The sequence below is a fragment of the Heptranchias perlo genome, chromosome 29 (genome assembly GCF_035084215.1).
Source record: "Heptranchias perlo isolate sHepPer1 chromosome 29, sHepPer1.hap1, whole genome shotgun sequence".
Taxonomy (NCBI): Eukaryota; Metazoa; Chordata; class Chondrichthyes; order Hexanchiformes; family Hexanchidae; genus Heptranchias; species Heptranchias perlo.
Window position 1 is genome coordinate 9,508,043 of NC_090353.1, and position 19,097 is coordinate 9,527,139.

Consider the following 19,097-nt stretch of genomic DNA (forward strand, 5'->3'; position numbering starts at 1 on the left):
GAAAGTAACTCTAAATGGGCCATTATGTGGGACTTTTCCAAATTAGGCCCAATTTGTAGAAAGACAGACTTACTTAGAATGACAAATGTTCCTTTTATGCACATGTGTCACCTGCCATCTGGTCATTTCAAATTAAACTCGACAATTCAAGCTGGAAAAAATTCATGCATTAGATTCCTTTGGAATAAAAAAGACTCTCAAAGTGATCGCTGGTAGCGTTTATTGTATTGCTCGGCATTACAGGTCTCTACACGTGTTAGATAATGTAGTCACTCAGATCATTAGTACATTACTGTGACTACATAGATCAAATACACAATAGGATTGGCCTTTATGCTAAACCATAGATATACGTAGAATTTATTATCATTCCACTGCCCACACTTTTAAAAATTGCAGCAGACAGTTAAAGCAATGGTGTAGAATGAGTAAGCGTCAGCAGAAGCATTTCCACCATTCTTTTGGGTGGAGTTCCAGGAAGCTCTGGTTGAACACGTGAGCCCTTACACTATTGGAAAGACTGAGTAGCTGGCAATTCCACAGTGATTCCTCATGTCCTTAGCCATGTTGATGTAACCGTTTAAGCCCCAACGTCTTCCCCAACTGAAAAAAAACAAAAATATGATGTTAACATCACAGTTCAGTTCAAGTGACAGGCTTGGAGAACTGGGGCTTTTTATTCTGGAAAATAATGATAGTATGAAAAGCGAAGATTTCGAGAGGATATGATTGAGATCTTTAAAATAATGGAGGGATTGGATTCTGTCCAAGCACATGGGTTATTTGAGCTAGTTCGCTGGGCAGAACTAGACTACATCAGTACGAGTTGTGAAAACATAAAGTTAGGTTAGGTGACAGGAAGTACTTCTTTTCTTTTTGACCTCTGAAATAAGTTGCCAGTCTGTGCGGTGAGTGTGGATTCACTACAGGCCTTCAAAAGGGAGTTGGATGAGATCCTGTGAGAGGAGGACATCTTGAGCAATGGAAGGTAGGTGGGTTAGTGGGGACTAGTGATTTCAGTCACCGTGGTGTCCTGGAGCTTGCCTAATTGCCTTATGGGGAGAAGAATTTCCCAGAGTTTTTACTGACATCGTCCTAAGATTGCCTCTCGAAGGAGATTGTGTGACTGTGGAGGGAGTTGATGGTGCATGTAGGTTACATCATGTCAGGATGGGACAGGTTTAATGGACCAGCTGGTCTTATCCTGTCCTTTTTTGTATGCTTGTATCCTGCCCTCTTAGGATGTTACATCCTAACGACTTGCTTCCAAATGTTATCAGAGTTCTACAGCCCAAAGCATTGAGTAATTGCAAGAACAGCTCTTAATTTTCCTCTTCAAAAATGATAGGTGGTATGAAGTGCTACAACATGGTTTGGTGCTGTGTCAGATCTCTGCCAATAACTTTCTTGTACCCATTATTGAAAGGTGTATGGGAGTTGGTTAGGGTTACTTTAATTCAATAGGGTGCCTACAGAGAAATCATCTCCTCTGGGAGGGAATCCAGAATAAGAGGGCATCACCTTAAAATTAGAGTTAGGCCATTTAGGAGGGAAATCAGGAAGCATTTTTCACACAAAGGGTAGTGGAAATCTGGAACTTGCTCCCCAAAGGACTGTGGATACTGCGTCAATTGAAATTTTCAAGACAGAGATCGATAGATTTTTGTTGGGTAAGGGTATCTAGGCGGGTAAATGGAGTTGAGGTACAGATCAGTCACGATCTAAATTCAGCTCGAGGGGCAGAATGGCATGCTCCTGTTCCTACGTTTCTATATTGGTACCCTGATTTTCCCCTCTGTAAGTAGAAGGGGGTGTCTGGCTTCTTTCTAGAATTTCTTTCCTTGGGGCACGGAGACTTCCTGTCTTTGATGCAAAATGGATGTGGCCCCACGCTCCAGCAATCCATGTATTGTTGGGTTCTGACGTAAGGGCATCGACTTAAAACATTAACTCTACCTTCCGCTCCCCACAGATGCTGCCTAATCCCCTGAGGGTTTCCAGAATTTTCAGTTTTCATTTCAGATTTCCAGCATCTACAGCACTTAGCCATTTTCCCCATCCATTTCAGTGTTTGTTTAAAAATCTGTTTTATCCATTACAACTCCATGTTCTACCCACCCTGGCACCACCCCATCGAACCCTGATATTATCCACCTCACCCAACCATTCTGATTACATGGAATTTACAGCACAGAAGCAGGCCATTCGACCCAACTGGTCTATGCAGGTGATTATGCTGAACATGAGCCTCCTCCTCCCTACTTCATCCAACCCGAACAGCATATCCTTCTATTCCTTTCTCCCTCATGTCATAGAGTCATAGAGTTATACAGCACGGATAGAGGCCCTTCGGCCCATCGTGTCCGCGCCGGCCATCAAGCCCTGTCTACTCTAATCCCATATTCCAGCATTTGGTCCGTAGCCTTGTATGCTATGGCATTTCAAGTGCTCATCCAAATGCTTCTTGAATGTTGTGAGGGTTCCTACCTCCACAACCCTTTCAGGCAGTGAGTTCCAGACTCCAACCACCCTCTGAGTGAAAAAGTTCTTTCTCAAATCCCCTCTAAACCTCCCGCCTTTTACCTTGAATCTATGTCCCCTTGTTATAGAACCCTCAACGAAGGGAAAAAGCTCCTTCGTATCCATCCTATCTGTGCCCCTCATAATTTCGTACACCTCAATCATGTCCCCCCTCAGCCTCCTCTGCTCCAAGGAAAACAAACCCAATCTTCCCAGTCTCTCTTCATAGCTGAAGCGCTCCAGCCCTGGTAACATCCTGGTGAATCTCCTCTGCACCCTCTCCAAAGCGATCACATCCTTCCTGTAGTGTGTCGACCAGAACTGCACAAGGTACTCCAGCTGTGGCCTAACCAGTGTTTTATACAGCTCCATCACAACCTCCTTGCTCTTATATTCTATGCCTCGGCTAATAAAGGCAAGTATCCCATATGCCTTCTTTACCACCTTATCTCTCTTTAATGCATCTATGCTAGTCGCCTCAACTACTCCTTGCGGTAGTGAGTTCCACATTCTAACCACTCTCTGGGTAAAGAATTTTCTCCTGAATTCCCTATTGGATTTATTCGTGACTATCTTATATTTATGGTCCCTAGTTCTGGTCTCCTCCGCACATGGAAACAGATTCTCTACGTCTACCTTATCAAACCATTTCATAATCTTAAAGACCTCTATCTGGTCACCCCTCAGTCTTCTCTTTTCTAGAGAAAAGAGCCTCAGCGAGCTCAATCTTTCCTGATAGGTATAACCTCTCAGTTCTGGTTTCATCCGATTAAATCTCTTTTGTACCTTCTCCAGTGCCGCCATATCCTTTCTATAATATGGAGAACAGAACTGTTCACAGCACTCCAATTGTGGTCTAACCAAGGTTCTATAGAAGTTCAACATAACTTCTCTGCTTTTCAATTCTATCCCTCCGGAAATGAACCCCAGTGCTTGGATTGCTTTTTTAACCTGCGTCGCTACTTTTAGTGATTTGTGTATCTGTACCCCCAGATCCCTATGTTCCTCTACCCGACTTGACTTTTATGCAAGCAGTATGTGGACTCTTATTCTTCCTACCAAAATGTACTACTTATCTATATTGAAATTGATTTGCCAATTACACGCCAATTCTGCAAGTTTATTGATGTCGTCCTGTATTTTCTCGCAGTCCTCCTCAGTATTAAATATACCCCCAATTTGGTATAGTTCGCAAATTCTACTTCCGATTCCCGAGTCCAAATCGTTTATGTAAATGGTGAACAACAGTGGTCTCAGCACCGATCCTTGTGGAACACCACTTCGCAACATTTGCCAGTCTGAGTAACTACCTTTAACCCCTACTCTTTGTTTTCTGTTTTGTAGCCAGCTTGCTATCTATTCTGCCATTTGTCCCTGTCTCCACATGCTCTGACCTTAGGCATGTGTCTGATATGCGATACCCTATCAAAGGCCTTTTGAAAATCCAAATATATTACATGTGCCATTCTACCACCTCAGCGAACCCTGATCTCATCCACCTCACCCAACTCTGCCATCAACCCTTCACATCCACACAAACACATTTCCAGTTGTTAGTTACATAGATACATAGATGCAATGGGCATGATTTTAGCCCGGAGCCAGGAACCCAGCGCATCCGTAGATATTCGTGTGGCGAACCCGGAAGCCAAATGAATGTGTTGCAATCTGCGATCGCAACTCAAATGCAGGTAGGTACTTGTGCTTCTGGGTTTCCCAGGCAGCCAGATTGACAGGCTGGCTGCCTGTCGGGAGGGAAAGGAGCCACAAATCAGAGAGGTGGGTGGGAGGGAGCGAGAGATTGTGAGCCATGGAAGAAATTGGAGGGGCGGTGGGGTGAGGTGGGGGACCGTGGATGACAGTGAGTGGTCCTTGGAGAAGATCGGGGGGTCCACCATTGGGGGGTGTCCAGCGTTGGTGGGGGGGTTCCAGCATTGGTGGTGGGGGGGTCCAGCATCGGGCGGGGGGGGGGGGGGTTTCAGCATTGGGAGGGGTCCAAAATCAGTGAGGCGATCCAACATTGAGAGGGGTGTCCACCATGGGGGATGGGTCCACTATTGGAGGGGAATGAGGTTCAGCCGATCATGGGGTCCTGTCGCGCCAGGTGAGCTTGTTGGGCCTGGAAGAAGCATTCCTGCTCCTCCGGGCCCACAAGCAGTGCAATAAAGGCACTCATTCACCTCATGGATCTGGCCCTACCTGCCTGCTTTTACCTGATGTGAATCAGAAGCAATAGGAAACCCGAACAGAAAAGGTTAAATTTGTTTGACATTTCTAATACACAAAAAATTAAGTGCCTCACCTATCATGATGAGATACATTGCCCCTTTAAGTTTTGGCACACCGGCTTTAAGTGGGGATGGGGCTTCCGGGTTTCTGTTGTAAGTGCGCACCCAAACGTGCCTGGGTTAAACTCGGAAGTGGGTGCAATCTCGCTCCAAAAATCAACTATTTTTACTGCCCACCCACCCCCAACCCACATAAAGTCTACAGCACAGAAACAGGCCATTCAGCCCAACTGGTCTATGTCGATGTTTATGTACACAGAAGCCTCCTCCCACCTTCTATTCCTTTCTTTCTCATGAGCTGATCTAGCTTCCCCTTAACCACAACAAAACAACTGGAATTTATATCGCACCTTTAACATAGTAAAAAGTCCCAAGGTATTTCACAGGAGTGTTATGAAGCAAAATTTGACACTGAGCCACACATTAGGACAGATGACCAAAAGCTTGGTCAAAGAGGTAAGTTTTAAGGAGCGTCTTAAATGAGGAGAGAGAGGTAGAGAGATGGTAAGGTTTCAGGAGGGAATTCCAGAGCTTAGGACCTAGGCAGCTGACGGCACGGCTGCCAATGGTGGAGCGATTAACATCGGGGATGGGCAAGAGGCCAGAAATGGAAATGCACCTATGCTATTCACCTCAGCTGCTCTTTGTGGTAGCGCATTTCACATTCTTACCACTCTTTGAGTAAAGAAGTTTCTCGTGAATTCCATATTGAATTTATTAACAACCATCTTATATTTGTGACCTCTAGTTTTGGACTTCCCCACAAGTGGAAACATTTTCTCTACATCTACTCTATCAAACTCATTCATAACCTTAATGACCTCTATCAGATCACCCCTCAACCTTCGTCTTTCCAGAGAAAGGAGCACCAGCCTGTTCAACCTTTTCTGATAAGTATATCCTCTCAGTTCTGGTTTCATCCTTGTGAATCTTTTATGCACCTTCTCCAGTGCCTCTGGATAGTAATCAGCAGTGGGAATTTTGGCAGATTTGTCCTCCTACCCCAGGAACACCGAGACCAAATGCAATGTCCCTGCCATTGCCCCAGCTGTGATCAGTTGTAATTCATTTTTTAAAGTACGTACCTGTTTTTAACAATCCAATAATTACGTCTACCACTACGTCCATATCCAACCACCAGCACTGCATGGTTCAGCCTCCGACGGTTGCAATTTTGGTCGTAGTAGATTCCTGTAAGCAGACACTTATTCTTAATATGATATAATTGTAAAATGTACAATTAACGTCACCATTAGTCCCTTCCCACAGATATTTGCTCTGTCATTTTTCTCGCTCCAATTATCTTCCAGTCTACGGTCTTGTTTACAAAACCTTATTCCCTGTTGTCATATTTTTGTCACTTTTGTTGACTTTTTCTATGAAAATCCCAATGTCCATCTTGATAATGGAAAATGTCCATATAAACTGTTCGTGCTGTAATTACACCCTCCCACCAGCAGTGGTGCGGCAGCACCTCAGGTTTGTATCTTCCAGCCCCTCGGCCTGTGCTGTGGAGAAAGTCCTGCTCTCCAACCAACTCTAATTTCAAAATTGCTCAAACTTTGCTAATTAACTACAAATAATAGTATAAAATCAAAGTATTAAACAAAGTTAAGAACAGCATAGACAACTTTAACCCCACTTCAACTGAAGACTACACTTAGACTCGATTCACCATATTTATTGACTGGTATATTAAAAATCATGTGTAGGGTGCACACTTCCTGTTGTCATAATTTTTAGTCATAATTTTGTGTCAATATTTACGATTGCCCACATTTCCCATTCAGTTTTGCAGTCAACCATCACAATGTAGTTGCGAGCTCTGGCCAATAGGTGGTTTGGTGGAGCAACTTCCTGAAACTCTCAACTCCATCACATCTCAGAAAAAAAGAAACTTCTGTTCTTCAACTGACCATGGACAATACCAAGGACAATTTACTAGAAATCTGTTAAAACTCCTGCACATAGCATGCACTTCCTGTAAATTCATGCGACAATAACCAAGCTTTCTGTTTTTTAAAAATTATTTTTTGGATTCTTTGGTCAATATCAGTTTCTACAAGTTACATTACACGCTGGAATGCAAAAGGGCCACTCAATGCATTGTTCAATAAAGCATTTCTTGACATCTTTCTGCTTAGATGTCATTCTATTCACTTTGGTCAGCCTGAAATGTTGGTCAAATTCAGACAGACAGACTGAGAGGTGTCTTCGAACCGACCTGTAAGGGCAGATGTATTTTTGTAAATGAACATTCTGTGTAATTGGTAATCCGTGAATGGTTGTTTACCTAATGTAATTATGGGAGATACAGTTATCTAATGCCCTTTGTTCATTATATCTACAAGAGGATGTTGAATGATACATTTGAGACTGACTTTACCTTTAGCTACATCATTAAATAAATTTAAAATGGAAATCGACAGTTTCCTAGAAGTAAAGGGAATTAGGGGTTATGGGGAGCGGGCAAGAAATTGGACATGAATTTAGATTTGAGGTTAGGATCAGATCAGCCATGATCTTATTGAATGGCGGAGCAGGCTCGAGGGGCCGATTGGCCTACTCCTGCTCCTATTTCTTATGTTCTTATGTTCTTATGTAAAAGTCAGTCAGGAAGTTAGAAGGCAACAGGGAGACTGAGCTTGATCCGAAGTGTTAGTGTTTCACCACTTAAGAAGTGAGCTATTGTGTTTCTAGGATCACAGGGACACAGATTGGAACCACAATACTTCGATGTTTGTACTCAATACTGTACATTTACCTGTTTAATGTTCAATTAATTTTGATTGTGATTTATATCCTAAGCTTTGGTTTGATAAAATATGTAGTCATCATCTTACTGAAGATTGTTACCATATATTAATTGATGTACATAGTTAATTTTATCTCTTACCTTCAAATCCTGGAATACAGAAGACAGTAGGAAGATGTTCCAGGGTACAGGTAGATTACAGGTCCTGCACATAGTACCACTGGGGGGAATCGAGGTGTGGGAGGAATGGGAGTAGGGCAGGGTATGACAATAGTGACAGGAGGGTCTCGAACTCAGGTAGAAGTGGGATGGCAGTGGTTTGTTGTAGGAGTAGAGCGGGGTTTCTGTGTTGTGGCAGTGCTGGGAAGGTGATGTTGGGTTGTGATGTTGGCATCAGGGTGCTGGTCCTGAGTGTGAGAACACTGGGCAGTCAAGGTGTGGGACAATTGAGAGTGTGGGTCATGGGGTATGGGAATATCAGGGAGGGTGGGGGAGATGCTGAGACCTATGTGGGGGTGGGGGTGGGGATCTTGTGGGATATGGGATCACTGGGATGGAGTTGTGGTGTTTGACAGCACTGGAAAGCATGTGCCAGGGTGTGGTAGGACTTGGAGGAGGTGTAGTTGTGTGGCAGTTTCTATTATTGATGTTGAAAAAGAATTGATAATGAAAAAAAAGTTGACAGAGGAAGTGTGCGCAGATGTAAAATTTTTAATATTTTATATAGAATAGGTTGATAGGCTTATTTATGCATATCATCCATAGCTTCTGTTTCTTACCATTTCGATAAAGCTGGAAGGACCTGTGACCTGCGTCAATGGCAACAGCTATGGGTCCTCTATATTTCACTGCTCTTGCTAAACAAGGTTCGCAGTTTCTTCGGACAAATCGGTAACTCTTGCAGGTGGCAGCAACACTATTCCTCTTAAACCTGCAGAGTCCGTCCTAAGTGATAAAGAAAATGTTAAAAGTTAAAGTTCATTAATACCATGTGATGCTTTTCCAATTACCAGCGATATCTTTGCAGGGTCTTTAACAGCCCCTTGGACCTTAAAGATGCTGCATTGATGAAATAATCATTGTTACCATGTTCAAATGGAAAGGGAACAACTATGAACATAGAAACTATTGAAGCATCTCCTTCTTGCCCACTGGTGGGAAGATTTTGGCCAGTGTGCTTCTCAGTTTCCTTCTCACCAGTTGGTGTAGCTCCTAAAGCACAGAGTGGATTCAAAGCAAAGGGAAGCGCAATCAACAGATTATTGATGCATGTTATATATAGAGAGGCGATTGCTCTCATTCAGTTGCTTCTTGGGCAGATGAAAGGGTGAGTCAGGGGACAGCACAGTGCGAGGTAGCACGCTGATCTCAAAGTCTGCTTTGTAGTTGTGGTCTCAGGTCTCCTCTCCAACAGTGGCAGCAGACAGAAACAGCATCAGCACCAAAGGCAATTTACACAAATAATCACCTAAGAATAGTTTTAAAACAAGTAGGTTCTCAATCCCAACCCAATATTCAAAACTTTGAACTTATCAAGTTGCAGCTTAAATTGCATTCCTAAAGTGTATATTTCTCTATCAAATGATCATACTTTCACATAGGCTGTCCTTTCAAACAGCTGACACCCCAAATTTGAACCTTCCCACCAAACATTAATATCTTGCACACAGGCCACGCCACAGACTTGAACTGTTTCTTTCGTGCTTTAAAAGACGCTACCTATATTTGAGTAACTGACCAGCCAAATGGACTGGATGGGAGAGCCAGACGGACGAAAAGAATCTTTCCTAGTCCTGATCTTCCAGTCCTCTACATCCCTATGTTGCTGTGGTAACCGTTGTACTGGGTGATGTTGAAAGTTCCACAGATCAAGCATAGAACATGGCAGATGATGTGTTGTCTCAGCTCACTGGCACACCAACACTCTGGGTCACAGAATGATGAGCAATAGGGTAATAGATATGAACTTAAACGCTCTCAACTCTTCATCCGAATTGTATGACAGAGGGAGGTGTTGAGTTGAGATTTGATAAACCCATACAATATAAGGGGGGAAATGAAAGGGAGAGCTAGCCCCTTCCTGAAAGGCAACACTTTCGCACTCTTCCGAGTGCTGGTTGTACAGTTGTAAGGAATCTTACAACACCAAGTTATAGTCCAACAATTTTATTTTAAAATCACAAGCTTTCGGAGATTATCCCCTTATCATGAAGGGGATTATCACGAAGGGGATAATCTCCGAAAGCTTGTGATTTTAAAATAAAATTGTTGGACTATAACCTGGTGTTGCAAGATTCCTTACATTTGTCCACCCCAGTCCATCACCGGCATCTTCACATCCTGGTTGTACAGTGGCATTGGCAGAAGCCTGGGAGCAGATTCCCAAGGGATGAATTGATCCAAAGTAGGGCGTCAGCTGATATTCTTTTTTTTTATTTGTTCATGGGATGTGGGCATCGCTGGCAAGGTCAGCATTTATTGCCCATCCCTAATTGCCCTTGAGAAGATGGTGATGAGCTGCCTTCTTGAACCGCTGCAGTCTGTGTGTTGAAGGTTCTCCCACAGTGCTGTTAGGTAGGGAGTTCCAGGATCTTGAACCAGTGACGATGAAGGAATGGCGATATATTTCCAAGTCGGGATGGTGTGTGACTTGGAGGGGAACGTGCAGGTGGTGTTGTTCCAATGTGCCTGCTGCCCTTGTCCTTCTAGGTGGTAGAGGTCATGGGTTTGGGAGGTGCTGTCGATGAAGTCTTGGTGAGTTGCTGCATTGCATCCTGTGGATAGTACACACTGCAGCCACTGTGCGCCGGTGGTGAAGGGAGTGAATGTTTAGGGTGGTGGATGGAGTGCCAATCAAGCGGGCTGCTTTGTCCTGGATGGTGTCGAGCTTCTTGAGTGTTGTTGGAGCTGCACTCATCCAGGCAAGTGGAAAGTATTCCATCACACTCCTGACTTGTGCCTTGTAGATGGTGGAAAGGCTTTGGGGAGTCAGGAGGTGAGTCACTCGCCGCAGAATACCCGGCCTCTGACCTGCTCTTTTAGCCACAGTATTTATATGGCTGGTCCAGTTAAGTTTCTGGTCAATGGTGACCCCCAAGTTGTTGATGGTGGGGGTTTCGGCAATGGTAATGCCGTTGAATGTCAAGGGGAGGTGGTTAGACTCTCTCTTGTTGGAGATGGTCATTGCCTGGCACTTGTCTGCTGCGAATGTTACTTGCCACTTATGAGCCCAAGCCTGGATGTTGTCCAAGTTTTGCTGCATGCGGGCTCGGACTGCTTCATTTTCTGAGGGGTTGTGAATGGAACTGAACACTGTGCAATCATCAGCGAACGTCCCCATTTCTGACCTTATGATGGAGGGAAGGTCATTGATGAAGCAGCTGAGGACGGTTGGGCCGAGAAGACTGCCCTGAGGAACTCCGGCAGCAATGTCCTGGGGCTGAGATGATTGGCCTCCAACAACCACCACCATCTTCCTTTGTGCTAGGTATGATTCCAGCCATTGGAGAGTTTTCCCCCTGATTCCCATTAACTTCAATTTTACTAGGGCTCGTTGGTGTCACACTCGGTCAAATGCTGCCTTGATGTCAAGGGCAGTCTCTTTCACCTAACCTCAGGAATTCAGCTCTTTTGTCCATGTTTGGACCAAGGCTGTAATGAGGTCTAGAGCCGAGTGGTGCTGGCGGAACCCAAACTGAGCATCGGTGAGCAGGTTATTGGTGAGTAAGTGCCGCTTGATAGCACTGTCGACAACACCTTCCGTCATTTTGCTGATGATTGAGAGTAGACAGAAGGGGCAGTAATTGGCCGGATTGGATTTATCCTGCTTTTTGCGGACAGGACATACCTGGGCAATTTTCCACATTGTCGGGTAGATGCCAGTGTTGTAGCTATCCTGGAACAGCTTGGCTAGAGGCGCGGCTAGTTCTGGAGCACAAGTCTTCAGCACTACAGCTGGGATGTTGTCGTGGCCCATAGCCTTTGTTGTATCCAGTGCACTCAGCCGTTTCTTGATATCAGGTGGAGTGAATCGAATTGGCTGAAGACTGACTTCTGTGATGGTGGGGATATCGGGAGCAGGCCGAGATGGATCATCCATTTTATGGACTGGGCTCTGCTGACTAATGCCGTGAATGCTGTGAAGATATTCGGCTGGTTATTAACTCCGAGGCGGAAAGGGAATGGTGCGGGGTGGGGGCTAGGATTTGTGGATGGAAAACTCGGAATTAAGGGTTTCCCTCAAGTCCTGACAATTTTGACGGTAGGATCTATTTAAAATTTTTTCAACAGGTTTCGTGCCTGATAACCAGCCAGATTGACAGGCTGGCTATCTGTCAGGCGGGAAAGCAGTCAGGGAGAGATCAGGATCTTCGGTGTTTGGATCACAGGGGTCGGGGAATGTTGGTGAACTTCGGGGTTTCGATAGCAGGGGGGGAATCGGACATTGCGGCGTGGGGAAGTCGGACATTGAGGGGGGAAGTCGGAAATCGCGGGCGGGAGTAGGACATCACGGGGGGACATCGGACATTGCAGGCGGGGAGTCGGACATCGCGGGGGGGGTCGGACAGTGCAAGGGGGAGTCGGACTTCACGGGGGGAAGTCGGATATCACGGGGGGAGGATGGACATTGCAGTGGGGGAAGTCGGACATCGCAGTGGAGGATGTCAGACATTGCATGGGGGTATGTCGGACATGGCGAGGGGGGATGTCAGACAATGCCGGGGTGGGGGGCGGAGTCGGACATTGCTGTGGGGTGCCGGCTGATCCAGGGGCGATTCGGCCGATCGCGGGGGTCCCATCACAGGGTGTTTAAAAGGTACATTTGGTGGGCCAGGGGTTGCACTCCTGCTCCTCCTCGCCCACTACCATCGCAGTAAAGGCACTTGCCTCATGGATCCGGCCCTTCCAGCCTCCTTTCATCTTCCGGGAATCCCGGACCCCAGGAGTTAAATATATAACTTGAGTTAAAATGGAGGCACGCAGCCTCCTTAAAATATTTTAGTGACCGACCTGCTTACTGAGAGGGGTTGGTCACTCACGCCCATCCCCCACCAACCCTCCTCCCTTTAAACCGGAAATGGGCAGGTTGGAGGTGTGTTTCCTGTTTTATTTTTTTTTAACGTCCCACCTGCTTCCTCCCCCTCCCGCCCTGGTGGGTTAAAATTACCCCCATTGTACCTGGTCAACTTGGAAACAAGTTTAAAAGAGATTTACCCGTCCAGTGTATGGATAAGTTGCAGCAGAGTTTATGCCTCTGTTTCTCATCACATATCTGTAGGCTAGATGCATCCATCCACCCCTACATCCATAGGTTCCATATCTTCGGCTACAATCAACCAGGTTCTGTTCACTCAGAGAAACCAGTTTTCTTGTTCTCCTAAACATTTGTCCTTCGAGGGCACCAGTCGCACTAAAAGCCCAGCTCGAGTCACAGCGTCCCTGATAATTACAGAAATACAATCATATTAAAAACATTCTGATATAAAAATAAAATCTTCTTTCCATCTCTTATAAGGTGTACAGATTTACACTGATGTTATTCCATCTTCTTTGGTGAGGTGTATAGGACACACACGAGAACAATGAGTGTCTGTGTGCCACAGCTGGGAGGGCCGTGCTTGTGCTCTTGCTTCTTAGAGCTGAGACATGATTCACTGCAGAATAATTTAAATAAGAAGGACTCGGTATGGAGCCAGGGGCACAGTAGGTTAGCATGCTGGTTGTGACCCAGGTTTAAATCCAGCTCAGACTGATAGGGTGATAATCTCTCTGCGGGCTATAAGGGTCATACATGAAATTGGGCAGTCTCCACCCACTTCTTAAGAAGCATGAGATCAAGGTGCAAAAATGCTCACAAATTGGCGCTAAATTAGCAATCTCACTCACAGAGTCAAAAAGGATGGCTGGGGTGGGAAATGGAAATGTCACACTGGTGCAGGAGGAGGTGTTCACCTGAGAGTAGAGTTAAAGTATTTTGTTGGGGAAGAATACAGGAAGCTTCAACGTGCATCAAACCAATGCAGTTCCTGACCGGGGAGTGCTTGACGCCGACACTAGGTTCAAAAAGTAGAAAAGACAGATACGGGGTAGGTTGGTGTGAGAAATGGAAATGTCAAACTGGTGTAGCTGAGGGTGTTCATTGGAGGGTGTTGCTAAGCACACTGAGGGCAGAGTAGAGGGAGCTTTACTCTCCTGCAGTTGAACCTGACCTGGGAGTGCTTGGCAGTGGGTGGCTGAATTAGAAAAGTGTTCTGTCCTCAGTACTAACACCCTTCACCTCAATCAACACAAATTAACTGAAAAAATTAAAGCAAAGAAACACATGAAAAAGAATTATATTAAAATCGTTGAAATTATTAGACACTTATAATGAGAGCAAGTCAAGCAAATCTGTGTATTTTGTCAGAAACTGTAAAGGAAGAGGTTTAAATACTGTTAATAATTTTATACCTGTTAGGTTGTTTGAGCTTAAGAGCTAATTGCATTTTATAGTTAAGAAGATAAATTAAACCAGTGTCTTTATGAGTTCCCCATTAGTGTCATACAATCTAACTAATAATTGTTGGAGAGTGAGGCATTAAATCTTTAAATGGATAACAAATGGAAAAAATTGCATATAGCTGTGATATAAACACTGTGGATGGCCAGGGCAGGGGGAACATTTTGAGTACAGACAAGTACCATGTGCAAAATATCACAGGCTTTACATCTCACTTCTGTTTTCGCTATTTTCTGGTCTTGTATTTTCTTCTTTTCTTCCAGCTCTGTTTTAAATATCCCATGTCTATTATTCATGCCTCGCCATAACCAGCGAACGTGAACAGCTGCGCTGAGTTACGAGGAGAGACAGTTTCAGGCAAATACGAGCTAAAGCCAAAGCTGCATCTTCCTTACAGGTTCCTACCAGCCTGTCATAACTTCAATATTTCCTCAGAACCTTACACTTAATAATCACTGGAAAGATTCCTTCCTATTTTTACCTGGTTCTTTACTGGAGTAACATAGCCTTTCGTGCGCCAGTCGACAATTACACCCTGTACACCATCATTACTTTCATCATCTGCATCAACTACATCATCTTCATCAACTACATTATCTTCATCATAATCATCATCTTTGTCAACTTCTTCTTCAGTCGAGTTATCAGCTCTGACTTGGAGGAATCCATTCATGTGTTCATTGAACTCTTCAGTTGTCTGGAAAGTCAAGTACATGGACATTCATTAATAAAGTGACTGATTATTAACGAGCAGGAGGAGGGTTGATAGCCTCCAAGGGCTACATTTTCATCCATTCACTGAGTTTATCAAAAAAGAGCGATATGAGTATCAAGCACTGCTCACACTCCATACTCATGTCTAATCTTGGATTGAAATAAAGAAATGCAGCAAAACACGGCCCATCGTGGAATGAGTCCATCCATTTCCTCACAGTCCAATAAAAAGGGGGGTGGGCAGCCTGAAGCTGATAAAGCATCTGTCTGGTCCACAGTACAAGAGTCAAAATGGCAGCAGTTATTATCCATGCCCCTTATTTTAGGTGAAACCATTTGATAATCTTCTACGGTAATTATAATCTTATAGAGCACCCTCGCTAGTGAGGAGAATGGGTAATAAGCTGCCATTCCCCCTTGATGAATGAGTTGATTGGGTCTCAGGTTCCATCGCCAGCCTGTGCTTAATTAATTGATCTCAGCTGGGGCTGCAGTTGGGGGCTACGATCGGCCTCAGTGCCGTTGGACTTAGAGGAGAAGGTCAGGCAGGATTCTCATTTCTGATCACAATTCAGTGCACTGGCAAATGGCTGTTGCACAAGGATCAGGTTTGGCTTTGATGCCCCCCCATTGTCAAATACCCTGCCCACACTAACTGTTGAGGCTCACACATAAAGACTGAGACAACCAAGGGTGTCTGTGGACCTAGCTCCCATGAGTCATTGCCCTCAGGGGGTGGGTGGGGAGAAGCTGCCATTTTCAACTGGGATCCAACATTCCACATTCAGACTTTATTTCACTTTCACAATCCAATTTGTTTCTCACCAATTTTCCAACAGTTGAATTGATTTTAATGATAAAAAATAATGACATTGAGTCTAAATTTCCATTGATCTCAGTGTTGGGTTTTAGTCCATCACCGTGGGGAGGGTAGGGCCAAGGAAAGCCCCCCAAATTATACATTTTGTACACACCAAGTCTCCAAACTGATTCATTCCCACAGTAAATGTGTGCTTCCCCATTGAGTGTTCCAGGTTGTGCTGTTTGATGTATCTCATGTTGTCTTCCCAAATTATTCTCCTGTGGGTGTCCTCATCCTGTAAAATGACATTAAGGCAAAGTCAAGCTCCAGCGCCTTTCATCAGTAGCTTTAGAAATCCCTGTGCAAAAGGTGAAATGATATTTTACAGTCAGGTTTCCATCCCTCATCGATATCAGAGAGGGTTTACTCATTCCTCTTCCCACACACAAACACAACTCAAAACCAGATTGAACTCTCAGTCTGAGAGATCAACACTAAAGGTACAGTAGGAACAACTGTGCAAGATCTTTATTCCTGGACATAATATTTTGGAGTGAGCAACAGAGAAATGGGATAATGGAGGAACGACATAGGAACATAAGAACAGGAGTAGGCCATTTAGCCTCATGAGCCTGTTCCGCCATTCAATGAGATTATGGCTGATCTGTGACCTAACTCCATATACCCGCCTTAGCGCCATATCCCTAAATACCTTTGGTTAATAAAAATCTATCAATCTCAGATTTATTAACAACTGAGCTAGCATCAACTGCCGTTTGCAGAAGAGAGTTCCAAACTTCTACCAACCTTTGCACCTTGAAGTGTTTCCTAACTTCACTCCTGAAAGTCCTGGCTCTAATTTTTAGGCGACGTCCACTAGTCCTAGACTCCTCAACCAGCAGAAATAGCTTCTCTCTACCTACCCTATCAGTTCCCTTTAATATCTTGAAAACTTTGATTAAATTACCCCTTAATCTTCTAAATTCCAGGGATTACAACCCTAATTTGTGCAATCTCTCCTCGTAATTTAACCGTTGGAAGTCAAGGTATCATTCTAGTAAATCTATGCTGCAATCCCTCCAAGGCCAATATATCTTTCCTAAGGTGCGGTGCCCAGAACAGAACATAGTACTCCAGGTGTGGTCTAACCAGGGCTTTCTATAGCTGTAGCATAACTTCTGTCCCCTTGTATTCTAGTCCTCTAGATATAAAGGCCAGCATTCCATTAGCCATTTTGATTATTTTCTGTACCTGTCCATGACATTTTAATGATCTATGTACATGGACCCCTAAGTCTCTTTGGACCTCCACTGTTTCAAGCTTTTCACCATTTAGAAAGCAGACTGATCTATCATTTTTAGGTCCAAAGTGGATGACCTCACACTTGCCTACATTGAAATCCATTTATCACAGTTTTACCCATTCACTTAATCTATTAATGTCCCTCTGTAATTTTATGCTTCCATCTACACTGCTTACAATTCTGCCTATTTTTTTGTCATTGCAAACTTGGATATGTGGCTCACTATCCCATCATCTAAGTCGTTAATAAATACAGTGAATACTTCATTTAACCCGATCAGCATACCCTTCTATTCCTTTCTTCCTCATGTGCTTATTTAACTTCCCCTCAAATGCATCAATGCTATTTGCCTCAACTACTCCTTGTGGTAATGAATTCCATGTTCTTACCACTCTTTGGGTAAAGACATTTCTCCTGAATTCCCTCTTGGATTTATCGGCGACTATTTTATATTTATGACCTTTAGTTTTGGACTCCCCCACAAGTGGAAACATTTTTTCTAACCTATCAAATCCTTTCATTATCTTAAAGACAGGTCACCCCTCAGCCTTCTCTTTGATAGAGAAAAGAGCTCCATCCTGTTCTGCCTTTCCTGATAAGTATATCCTCTCAGCTCTGGTATCATCCTTGTGAATCTTTTTTGCAACTTCTCCAATACCTCTATTTCCTTTCCAGCACTCCATGTGTGGTCTAACCAAAGTTCTATACAAATTTAACATAACTTCTCTGTTTTTCAATTCTATCCCTCTAAAAATGAACCCCAGTGCTTCATTTGTCTTTTTCAAGGCCCTATTAATCTGCGTCATTGCTTTTAGTGATTCGTGTATCTGTACCCCTAGATACCTTTGCTCCTACATCGTATTTAGATTCTTATTATCCAAGCAGTATGTGGCCTCCTTATTCTTCCTACCAAAATGCACCACCTCACATTTATCTATATTGAAATTCATTTGCCAATTATATGCCCATTCTGCAAGTATTAACTACATCCCCCAATTTGCAATTCCCAAATTCAAATCATTAACGTAAATTGTGAGCAGCAGTGGTCCCAACACCAATCCCTATGGAATGCCACTTCCCACCTTTTGCCAATCTGAGTAGCTACACTTAACCCCTACTCTTTGTTTTCTGTTTTGTAGGCGACTTGTTATCCATTCTGCTACCTGTCCCCTGACTTCACATGCTCTGACCTTAGTCATGAGACTGCATTGAAGTACCTTATGAAAGGCCATTTGAAAATCCAAATACATTACATCTACTACATTACCCCTTTCTGTTACTTCTTAAGTATTCCATTAATGGGGGAAGATATGTTCTGATTGCTGTGTGTGGTGACAATGTTGATATATTTCAAAAAAAGTGAAGCTTTGCTAGGGGTTTTTATGATCTCTGTGGTAACTTCAGCAGGAGACCAGCGGAACCCGCAGTAAACTGAGTTACACCAAGTCTCTGCTGTTTCCCTGTGAGTTCTGCCAGTCTCCTACTGGAGTTACAGAGTCTGGGAGAAGTCCCATGGAATTTCAGTGCCAATGTATTTTCAATTTCACCTCACATAGCCATTCCACACAACAGGGAATTCACTGTTCCCGTCTTAAATCTAAGTGGGAATTCTCAATAATTTAGCAAGTGTGTGGAATCCCTTTCCACTCCTGAGTGAGGTGAACGTTTGGAGCAGGTTCTGTACTAGAACAAATTCCCTTTTACCTCCGTGTACTGCTTCTCATGCTCTGATTTCCAGTTCTTCCAGTCATCATCCAGTGTTGAATCAAATGTGGAGCCTGAGGCTACAACCAGAACAGACACCACCACACAGCCCACAAACAAAGAGAAGTTCATGATGGACAATCTAATGGAGCAAAACCAATGGCATTAAACATAGAGTGGACAGTATTAATAGATTACTATGAAAATAGTTAAGAACATAAGAAATAGAAGCAGGAATAGGCCATACGGTCCTCGAGCCTGCTCTGCCATTCAATAAGATCATCACTGATCTTCTACCTCAACTCTACTTTCCCGCCCCATCCCCATATCCCTTGATTCTCTTAGTGTCCAAATATCCATCGATCTCAGTCTTGAATATACTCAACGACTGAGATCACAACCCTCTGAGTGAAGACATTTTTCCTCATCTCAGTCCCAAATGGCCGACCCATTATCTTGAGACTGATTTGTTGTGTAAAGTTACTCTTCATGGAGAGAAAGATACACAGATA

At 44.0% G+C, this 19,097-nt stretch overlaps 1 protein-coding gene across 1 annotated transcript; it reads right to left on the reverse strand.

Moving 5' to 3' along the window:
- Positions 1 to 203: 203 nt before the first annotated feature.
- On the reverse strand, positions 204 to 18,727 carry LOC137299379 (procathepsin L-like). Its single transcript, XM_067968079.1, has 7 exons — positions 18,586 to 18,727; positions 15,751 to 15,873; positions 14,544 to 14,759; positions 12,778 to 13,002; positions 8,343 to 8,508; positions 5,894 to 5,999; positions 204 to 603 (listed from the first exon to the last, which is right to left on the reverse strand). The coding sequence occupies exons 1-7, from the start codon at positions 18,715 to 18,717 to the stop codon at positions 504 to 506; spliced, it is 1,068 nt and encodes a 355-aa protein (XP_067824180.1). The 5' UTR covers positions 18,718 to 18,727; the 3' UTR covers positions 204 to 503.
- Positions 18,728 to 19,097: the final 370 nt, after the last annotated feature.